General features: G+C 34.7%; 1 protein-coding gene across 2 annotated transcripts in view; it reads right to left on the reverse strand.

The window, feature by feature from the left end:
• The window catches only part of med24 (mediator complex subunit 24), a 30,138-nt gene extending 20,996 nt beyond the window's left edge, over positions 1-9,142 (reverse strand). Inside the window, exons 1-12 of one of the 2 annotated variants that reach the window (XM_082152260.1) lie at positions 9,015-9,142; positions 8,657-8,806; positions 7,841-7,923; positions 7,553-7,591; positions 7,395-7,468; positions 7,064-7,287; positions 2,659-2,770; positions 1,857-2,007; positions 1,656-1,769; positions 780-833; positions 520-602; positions 72-158 (exon numbers count right to left, since the gene is read on the reverse strand). In XM_082152260.1, coding sequence (XP_082008386.1) covers positions 72-158; positions 520-602; positions 780-833; positions 1,656-1,769; positions 1,857-2,007; positions 2,659-2,770; positions 7,064-7,287; positions 7,395-7,468; positions 7,553-7,591; positions 7,841-7,923; positions 8,657-8,789 — 1,154 coding nt within the window. In that variant the 5' untranslated portion in view covers positions 8,790-8,806; positions 9,015-9,142. The remainder of the gene's footprint in view (positions 1-71; positions 159-519; positions 603-779; positions 834-1,655; positions 1,770-1,856; positions 2,008-2,658; positions 2,771-7,063; positions 7,288-7,394; positions 7,469-7,552; positions 7,592-7,840; positions 7,924-8,656; positions 8,807-9,014) is intronic. The other variant, XM_082152261.1, reaches the window with a different exon arrangement.
• Positions 9,143-11,262: the final 2,120 nt, after the last annotated feature.

Below are 11,262 nucleotides of genomic sequence, written 5' to 3' on the forward strand. Positions count from 1 at the left end.
AGATAAAGAATGGGCATGTTGCCACATTTTAATGATATAATAAAAATAAGAATAAAATGTTCTGACCATACCGTTTTGCAGTAAGATTGGCAGTGTTGGGATCAGACAACAGACCCAGTTTATTACACTCCTGCAGTAACAGACTCAAGCAGTCACAGCTACACACACACACACACACACACACACCACAGTGAACAACAGCCTTATAACTGAACAAAAACAATATTGTGGAGTCTACAACACACGTGGAGATTCAATGTTATTTTTGAAGTACCATATTCACATCATGGTACATGATTATGGTAACAGATCAGATGTATATATTTATGTAAGTTCCAAGCTCTACCAGTTGATCTAAAACCATGGTATTAATAAATACCTTGGTTTAAATAATAAATACCAATGTAATGCCAGTCATTTTGAATAAAAGCAACATAAGGTTCCGGCCATACAAATCATCATTCCAGCTTCCTATATTTCAGCACATAACTAACACAGGTGTTGGTAGTGGCGACATACTTGCATCTCTGGTCGGCTTTATCCAGCAGTGGAGTGAGATTCAGAAGATATTCAAATGCCACGTTCACATCCTCCGTAAAATCCTGACAAACACACACACACACGGACAGGTCAGATAAAGTGATTAACATTATGTGGACTGAAATTTTGCTGACAGATATATGAGGTTTCAGGTGTCATGAGAGATACAAATTAGAACTAGAAACAAAATAGTTAAAATCCTACATGTACAGGTGAAGTAAACAGTCAAATAATTGTACCTGTGTCTTCTCTCCTTGTGGGTACTTCTTCAGCCTTAGTAAAACCTGAGGAATCTGGAAATGTCATGTGAAAAAGCTCAATTTTACTCCATAAACAACAGCTTGACTGAACTCCAAATAGATAATAATTGTCTGAAACAAAGTCAAGTAACATAGATAAAGAGTCTTGTTCTTCAAATAAGTTTACCAAAAATTTTAATTTTCTATCTTAATTTAATCACGATATTCATTTATCTAACATTAACGGGGAAGGAAATGCTTTCCACATATATGTTAAACCTTAAAGGGATGATTCGGAGTAAAATCAACCTAGGGCCCTTTGCATCATGACATCATGACATCGAGCCAAACCCCCCCCTCCCCCCTTTTTCCCTTGGTTGAACATAATTAAAGTTAGAGCTTATTTAGAGAAATCAGCCGGATGGCTTAGTGCAGTCGCTAATGGCTCCAAATTTGTATCTCGTAAATTACCCCACTAATAATGCCCAGAATGGTACCAAACTTCTACAGTAGTACAAATAGGTTCTGCAATCATAAAACGAAGCATTGTAAAGTTTGTAAGTACATCAGGAGTACTTAAACATAGTTTTTGGAAATACAAATTCTCTTTAAATAGAAAATGTTATCATTTTTAAGTTACAAAATAAGAAGCAAATAGCGGTTTCATAAAATAGAATAAATAAAAAAATAGAAAAAATACATATTCTTAAGAATGTTTTGTGAATCCGGCAACCAGGTTTGGAACAATATGTGGGTGAATAAATGATGACAGAATTTACATTTTCTATTTCTATCTCTTTAACTGGCCTTTTTAGCACAGCCAATATTACAACTGAAAGTTCAAGAGAGACCAGTGATTGGGTGACTCAAGCAAACCTTTAGGAATGTAAAGGCTGTCCATTTGAGCTCCTCATTCCCCTCTGGAGACTCGATGAGTCCAGTGAAACAGGCCTTCCAGATCTCCAGTACAAACAGTGGAGCTGGGATACGCTACAGACACAGATCACAAAAAAACCATCAGAAAACCCACACATACACCACTTCATCTCAAGTGGGAACACTGGTGTCTGAAGCCACCTGCATCCTCTTGATCATCATGAGCTGCTCAACTAACGGCTGCGTCTCTCCAGTGAGATTCATGGTTCCCTCCAGCATGACGAAGGCATGGACTGAAGGAAATGTGGTGTGGACCGGTGGATCACACTGAAGACACAACATCTGAGGAATACTATGAAAACACAAATTAATCATTTAAAAGAATAAAGGCAGCTTTAAGTGAAATATGAAAATGAATCAAAATTAGCAAAGTTTTTTAAAGAATCATCTTTGTCATAATGCTTCTGGATTTTAAGTGTTTTTAACCTGTTAAATTCTTCTATGTACAAACATTTAAATTAATCATTTGATACAATGTACTTACTGTTTACATAAATGTAGTTTTTATTTTCTTTAATAAAAATATATAATAAAAAATGTAATATCTATATTTAAACTGCTGATCCTATGCTTACCTCTTAACCCACCCTTAAACCTAACCATATACCATGAATTCTGACCTAACCTTACCCATATCCTCCCTCAATAGCAGCAAAAGTGTTTTGCAATACAACATAAGTGCATTGTACCAAACAATTACCTTGAGGACATAGTAGTTAAAGAGATCTAATATAAAGTGGGACCGTGTCTCCTTGTTATTGTTAAACTAGCCTAATGACTAAATGGCCAAATTGTATTAAAATCACTGCAATAATCACAACATTGCTTCATTTTATAATTGCCAGCAACCTCTTTGCAAATGCATTGTGAGTAATCAGTTTCTTTCCAGCTCTTTCATTGCTGCACTTCAAACAGTGAGTCTGAGGTCTTTTTGGATTCTCACCTATTGACCAATGAAACACACTCCTCAAGATTTTCCTTCAGCGTTTGATTGGTCACAGCATTAAGATTTTCTGACAGCTTGAGCAAAGCTTGCTCTACATTGGTCCAGGATGCTTATGAGACAAGAGAAGACATGGCAAATTAAATGGGACTCAATATAATGATCATCATGATTTAAGATTTTATAAACATTAAAAAGTCATTCAATAAAAATGTATCCACATATTAAAAAAAATTGATAAAAATAAAATTATTTTATTTTAAATATAAATAAATTTGGAAACCATTTCTGATTGGAGACAAATTAGTAATCTGATTCTCTGAAAGGCAGAGTTTAAAAGAAATGATTTGTAAAAATGAAATCACACTGAGTCATTCTGATTAATCGGCCACAGAAAAGGGTTATATTGGTAATGGAATACTACTTTAGATGACTACTTACTAAATCCTGTGTGGTATACACTTTTTTTCTGCTGGCATTATGCAATAAACAGCAGTATGCTATAGTGTCACATGGTCTCATCATGTTGCAAGTTAGAGTAGGCAAGATTGACTCAGAAAATGGAAGAGAATATAGCAGTACAAAAATAAAACAAAGCAAATACAGCAAAATATGTGATTTAGAGTGAATAGTTTTTTTAAATACATTTTTATAAAAGTGACAACGTCCAAAAGTGACACCAGTTTTACATTAACGGAAATTAAAGGTACACCACGACATCTGTAGTGCAGGGGCGTTTCCTCTAAGGAGGCAAGGGGGGCAGTGTCTCCTCAAATATAACTATATGAGAAAATAACCGATATCACAAAAATAAAGCTACGTAAATATTACAAAATGTGACATTAAAACGTGTAAAAGTCACTCGTTTTTATAAAGTAACACTGTCCAACAGTGACACCAGCAAGTAAAGTTACAGCGGGAGGCTGTAACCCCTAAAGCGTGCGCTATGATTGGATATTATCAGTTATGATTGGTTCGTGTGATAAAACCTGCCTCTTGTTTTCATGCGTGATCGCGAATTGGCCTGAATGAAGACAATGATGGTGTTAATGGGAAGACAATTTAAAAAGCAAGTTACAACTCCGCCACTCAGATATCACCACTTTGTCATGTCAAAATCAAACTTGAAATGGCCTGAAAACATGATGACTATGGGGGTTTTTAGTGAGCGATCAGCTTGGGGAAATTAAAGGTACATCTTCGTGTCTGTGACCAGTGTGTACAAGCTTGATGACGGATGAAAATAAGTTGAAAAGTTTAAAGCTGAACATTAGCTCACAAATTATCCAGTATATATATATATATATATATATATATATATATATATATATGAAATTGTTACTGCCTTTAGATATTATTTTGGAATAAAAACACTAACTTGATGAAATTTATACTTGGGTTAATAAATAAAACATTACATAGTTAGTGTAAAAATACAAAATAGAAATGTGAAGGACAGATAGAGTTACAGCACACACGGAGATGAAAAGGGTATGTATGGACTTATCTAACTCTGGGGGATACGGTGAATAAGCTAAAGTCCCAAAAAGTCAGCGTGTTCCTTTAAAAAATAGCTGAACTTCAGTTCACAACTAAAATTTACATTACTTTCTTAATTTTTGAATAAATGTAAAAATGCAAAAAAATAAATAATTATACTTGGATTTAATAAATATATGATTCATGTAAACATACAATGTTTACATACATATTGTATTGGTGGGTTTTGATGGTGCAAATGTTTGTTGTTATACGTTTTACCTGGAAAATGTGTCAACAAAGTGAAACTGGAACACGAATGAATACTTTCAGAACACCACCATACAACTGGATGCAGTCCAGTTATCACCAACTTTATATTAGGTGTCTTTTACTACTTTGTACTTATAACAATACAAAAAAACGAAAAAAAATTATGCTACTGAGGTGCGTGCGATACAGGTAAGGTTAGGACAGGTTTTGATTCAATAAGATTCAATCATTTTGATTCACTAAACCTCTACAAATGATTCAGAACGCTGCAGCTCGTCTTGTCTTCAACGAGCCCAAGAGGGCCCACGTCACTCCTTTGTTCATCTCACTGCACTGGCTACCTCTCTCTGCTCGCATCAAGTTCAAGGCACTGACACTTGCTTACAGATCTGTCACAGGCTCAGCTCCGTCCTACTTTCACTCACTCCTACATAGGGTGACCAGACGTCCCGAAAAATTCGGGACAGTCCCGAAATCTAAACTGTTGTCCCGAATCCCGAATCTGGCTCTAATTGTCCCGAAAATTATACTAAAGCAAAATCTTGAGTAGGCTAGTTATTGTCTGATAAACATTAAAAACTGTCTGCGGAGGTTGAGGTCGGCGACACACTGGCTGCGTGGTGTGTCCGTTTTTATTTCGGCTCCCCTGTTAACAGGTTAGAGCTTGCACACTGCCTGCGTGAGACGCGCGCCTCGAGCCGTTTCCAGGCAAAATAGAATAGGAAAAGATGTTTGTATGTCATTTTGACATGAAAACATATTAATAAATGACATTTTGATGTTTGAAAGTTTAAGTTTTTACATAAATCCAGATATAAATGTAATAAAAAAAAATATATGATCGATTTTCAGGTTTGAAATTCATTATCTTTTATTATAGGCTACGTAGTCTGATATCATAGAAGCCCCCCATCCCGTCACCCCAGACCCAAATCAAATTTGCCTTGATATTTTGACAGTGTTTGCCCCCTTGGTAAATATGATCAAATACGGCTGTAAAAAATAAATCTGCATTTTTAATACTTTTGATATTTTATTTTTTTAAATGTGCAAAAACCTAACCTTTCATTGAAGTAAAATAATTGAAAGTGGGTGGAAAATCACATTATGAAATAAATGTTTTTCTCCAAAACACGTTGGGAACAACTGTTTGCCCCCTTTTATAAAATACTTTTTGCAACCTCTTTTTTCCAAGATAACAGCTCTGAGTTTTCTCCTATAATGCCTGAAGAGTTTGGAGAACACCTGACAAAAGATCAGAGACCATTCCTCCATACAGAATCTCTCCATCCTGTTCTCCGTTATAAGATTTCTAGAACAAGCTGTCAGGTTTAGATTTTTATCTGTTGGTATTTGATCGAATCCGTGATGCCATGTATCTGAACAAGATGTCCAGGACCTCTGGCAGAAAATTAGGCCCACAGCATTAAAGATACAGCAGAGTATTTCATTTTACACATGGGGTACTTTTTTATCCCTGTGTGCACTAAACCCATCTTAAGTGTTTGCTGCCAAAAAAGCTAATGTTTTTGTTCCATCTGACCATAGAACCCATCCCGTTTGAAGTTCCAGTAGTGTCCAGTAGTGTCAGTTACTTTTCAAATGTTCTATGGTCAGATGAAACATTCGTTAGCGAACAAATCTGCTGCTTTCAACAAATCTGGAGAGTCAATAATTCAATAACCCGTTCATAAATACAGCTGTGTTACTGAATGAATGACATTAAGACAGTGACTTGCCGCCACCTACTGGTGGTTTTAATTTAATATTTAAAAGTACCACTTCATTTTACCAATATTTTACCAATATTTCTCTATTGAATTTTTTTTTTTTTTTTTAAACATTATCTCATAAAATTATTTATGCCATAGTAATCACATTTATGCCACATCTGAGCTGCATTAAACAGTGTATAAATACTATCTATATACTAAATACATTTAGATGCTGCTTGTGCCACTTCATTTGATTTAATTTATTCATTTAGTTGAATTTATTGCTGTATTTAGTATAATAATAATTCAATTACTGGAATTTTAAGAATTTTACATAAATAGGGTTAGAAAAACATTGCCTTCATAAGGTAACACATGTACCTGAAAATCACTTTAAGAGGGCAAATATTGGAAAAGGTGTGACTGCAGTCTAAGTGGAAGAGAGGGGGTACGCAGAAGGATGTTAAAAGCCTCAGGGGGTACACCACTGTAAAAAGTCTGGGAACCACTAGTGTAAGGGAAGGGTCAACAAGAAATTATTTACAGCTGTAACTACATGCAGCTATATTTTGGTATATGTAAAAACCACTATGTAACCACTATGTACAACGAGTCGTTTGAGAATCATTGAACAATTTGGCGATGTGCAATGTATATTATACAGAAAATGAAAGTGTTTTTTTTTACTTTTGATGCATGTAAACCTGTTTTAGGAGATCTCCAAAACAAAATTAGGAGCCTTTAAAATAGCATAATAGGGCCAAAAAAAAAGAAAAAAAAAAAGATAGATTTGTTCATGAAATAGATTCCAAATAGAATCTAGCACCAAATAGATTGAATTGATACTATTTACACTGTTGCTTATTTATATAAAGTCTATGTAAGTATATCATAAAGAGATTATTATTATTAATTATTCTTAGTAAATACACACACACCTTGTTCCTCCAGGCGTGCAATGTGCACCAGGGCTCTGTTCTTGGTGCTGTGTAACAGAGTGTTCATGCGTTCCAGGCAGGCTCTCAGACTGTTCTCTACTGCAGGAAGACCGCTGGACTCCCGCAGTCTCTCACAGTACCACGAACAGCCCTGCAGGAGCCAAACCACGGTACACAGCATTGCGCGGCACAGCCCGATACACTCCTCTGTCTTTCCATGGCAGCTGCAGGAAAGAAACACAAGAGAGAAAAACATATTACTTCTGTCCTAGGAAAACTGCATCTCACTGACTGTTAGACGGACTGATGCGACTAATTGATGGATGGGTACCTGAGTCGGTTGGAGAACATGCCCATGATCTCAAGCAATGATTTGATACATAGCTCCCGTGAAAAATCATCAAACTGTGGATAGACAAATGGAAATTTAGTAAATTAAATTAAGTCAAAAAACAATATGTTTAAAATAAGAAAATAAAAACCACAAACCTTGCTGATTGCTGTCAGCACACTAGAGTATGACACCATCTAGAGGTGGGAGAGAGAATATCATGTCAAAAAGCTGCTGGGCCTATTGCAGTCATCTTGAACTTATACTGACACCTAATGGTGTAGAAGCAGCATCACACAAAAGTAAAGCTTACAGTTTCCTGTTGTTGTTGTTGTTGTTGTACACATGCACTATTAGCAGACAGTCATCATGATTCATTTATTCTGTGAGAAAAGTTGCAAATAAAAGGCTATGATAAATCAAGCACTGCAAGCAGTACGTTTTACCTGTGAACTGATAGCATACTTCAGGTAGGACAAGATGAGAGGGTTGGGTGATGGGCCAATCATAGCCTGCTCCAGAAGAGCCTCTGTATCAGGAGAAACAATAATCACAACTTAACAACTAAACGACAGGTTACATGCATCACAGTGTTATCTAACACAGCGGTTAGATATCTAACATATCTAACACATATTATTGTTTAATATATATAAACAAAATTATATTATATTACACACATTATATATATATATATATATATATATATATATATATATATATATATATATATATACACACACACACACACACACACATATATAGAAACTGCAAGGGGCTCAGTAATATCCAATATTATTACATGGTAATTTTGTTTTATAAAATATATATATATTTATAAAACAAAATTACCATGTAATAATATTGGATATACTGGTTTCTATATGTGTGTGTGTGTGTGTGTATAATCTAATATATATATATATATATATATATAATATAAGATAGCTAAGCCTTTTATCATGTAGTATATTTGAATGATTTCTGAAGGATCATATGAAACTCAAGACGAGTAATGGCTGCTGAAAACAGAAAATAAAATAGAAAAAAAAGTTATTCTAAATTGTAACAATATTTCACAATATTACTATTTTACTATATTTTTTAACAAATAAAGGCCGCCTTAGAGAGCATAAGAGATGTGTACTTGATTGCTCAACAGTGGGCAAAATGAATTGCTCACAAATGTCTAAAACTGGGTTGTGTATAGTGTGATACAGTAATTTTTCTACTTAATATGAGTTGATATATTTAGATATGACCTGCTAGATTGAGGTAGTCCCATGTGGATCCTTTAGGACAGTTCTTCTTGATGTTAATGGCCCATTGATAATCACTCCAGCGCTCCTTCCACGCCTGCAGGATAGCCTGCTTCAGACTCAGATTCACCTTCATTCTGTCTGTTTTATAAACTATTACAGTTAACGTTACATCAAAACATTAATTAATCAACCATACAGGAAATCATTTGTGTACGGCAGAAGAACGACAGACATCATCTCTACTCATAACGTCTCAAAGAAAAATAACACATAGTTCTCGCATTAAGTGAATAAATCAAACGTACTAAACGGGCTAAAAAGCAAAATTAGGATTTCTTGTTTTTAAAATCCAGCTTACCACAAAAAATTCCAGTTCATGCAGTAAATGAATCAGGTTTTGTTAATTTCCAATTCTCAACAACTCAGCGCTGCCATTTTGTTCTGTAAGATCACGTCCTCTGATTGGCCGAGAATGTCTGTTTGCTGCAGTATAGCTCAATCCGATTGGATAGTGTGATATCGGGTCCTCTTATTGGTCGGGAAATTGCATTAAACTTTTGATCTAGGAGGAGAAACACTGAAATGTTAGTTTAAACGGTTTCACCATAACAATAAACGAAGTAATATTAAAATCAATATAATGTCTTTACATTATACCATGCCATATTAATGGGTTTCTTTCATGTAAATACGTGATACGTGGATATTGTATTCATTCAGTACCACGATAGCCTAATACCCAAGCTATAGCCTATAACATGAAATGGTACCACATTGCATCTTTGTACCACCATGTAGCCTAACCACCGTCATGCTATTCTGTAAATATGACTATACCGTTATAAATATATTACTATAAATATATTACTATAACTCTAAATCACTTTTTAAATTATAAACACTAAATGGAAATATGGAAATGTATCAATTCTGCTGATTCCGATTCTGGATCACCTGAATTCCAGTTTTAAAGATTCTATAAATACTCCTACGAATTGACCATGGTTTTACTACAAAAAACAACAACAACAACAACACGGTTCTTGTAGTTAAATCATGGTAACACAGCCAACTAAACACACTCTTAACTTAGCCGAACAATTCAACTTTACCGCATAATGAAGTGCTGTATTTTTTCTGGTAATGTATTTATTAGAAGTAAATGCTATCCTCAAAACTACTGGTGTGTTCTCTAATGATTTTATAACGTAATCAGCTTTAGACACCCAAATACACTAATGAAGTTCATGTTTATCGTAAAGTTCTGTTATAATTTTTTTCCCCTACCCCCCAAAAAATTCAGACACAACACAAACTTGCAGCAAATGTTTACTGTTGTACAGTTCTGCAATCAAAGTTTATTGATCACCCCTATAATTTACATCTGGCCAGAGAATTTCATCATCACAGAATATATTCTTATCATACATGATTATGGTGGGGAATGTGAATGTTCTTCTGCCTCAACATCACCACATACCTGTACCTCTTTTATTGTGTTTGGTGGTATTTTGGGTGGTAAACAGTTCAACTTCAATTCTGAAAAATGTTTGGGCATTTACAGAAATTGCCACTCTCAGAACTACAAATGAACACCATGCACCAATAATAGTACAATACAAATATAGAAGCGGAATGTCTTAGTTGGATCTGTTTCCTTCTCTCAAGAAGACACCATGATTTACTACATTGTCAATTAGGGTGACTCCCATTTCATTTGAAAGTCTGTACATCTCTTCACAGCTCTTCCATCCTGCTGTCCCCTTCTTTTCTGTTCATGTCTTCTTGTAACAGTTGATTGGGAGTTAGGACGATTCTAAGAGCCCACACACTTTTGGGGCCCCCAGAGATCGATTTCATTAGTAATAACAATACTAGTAGTAATGTAATAGAAATTGTAAATGTATAATCTACCAAAGAGTTACAATTACAAATAAAACGAAATTATATATTATAAATATATGTTTGGTGCGAAATGGGTGCGGTAGGCGGCACAACCTCATATTCTTTCATAGGGCCCAAAATTGCTAGCGGCGCCCCAAAAGGCTATGCATAAAGTTAAAATACTGAAACTAATAAAACAAGTTTTAAAAAAGAATGTTTAATTTGATTAAATTTTAGATGATGGAATATGCAGAAAGAATAGAATTAAGCAGAAAGGTCTATGGCTTTACATAGCTTATTCATTTCGTGCATCATGTTTTTGAAAAGTAACTAGAAAGTAACTAGTAAAGTAACTAATTACTTTTGAAAATAAGTAATCAGTAAAGTAACTGGATTACTTTCTTGGAGAAGTAATCAGTAATCAGTAACTAATTACTTTTTCCAAGTAACTTGACCAACACTGGCTATAATAATGTTTGTTACTTTGGATTGTGGTAGCTGTGTAAACAATAAGAAAAATCGCATTTCCTGTGATGTGTGTATTAAACCAATTTGGGGCCAACTGATTCCATATGCAATTGAGAATATGACATTTTTGTAATAAAAAAAAACAAAACAATAAAAAGAGCTGCAACTGTTTGTTTGTTTTTCTCCCTGAAATATAAAAATTTTGGTTGGCTGTGTGAACTGTTGTGAACCCATTTGAGACTTTTGTACTAATG

Source organism: Leuciscus leuciscus, assembly GCF_965113295.1.
Source record: "Leuciscus leuciscus genome assembly, chromosome: 21".
NCBI lineage: Eukaryota > Metazoa > Chordata > Actinopteri > Cypriniformes > Leuciscidae > Leuciscus > Leuciscus leuciscus.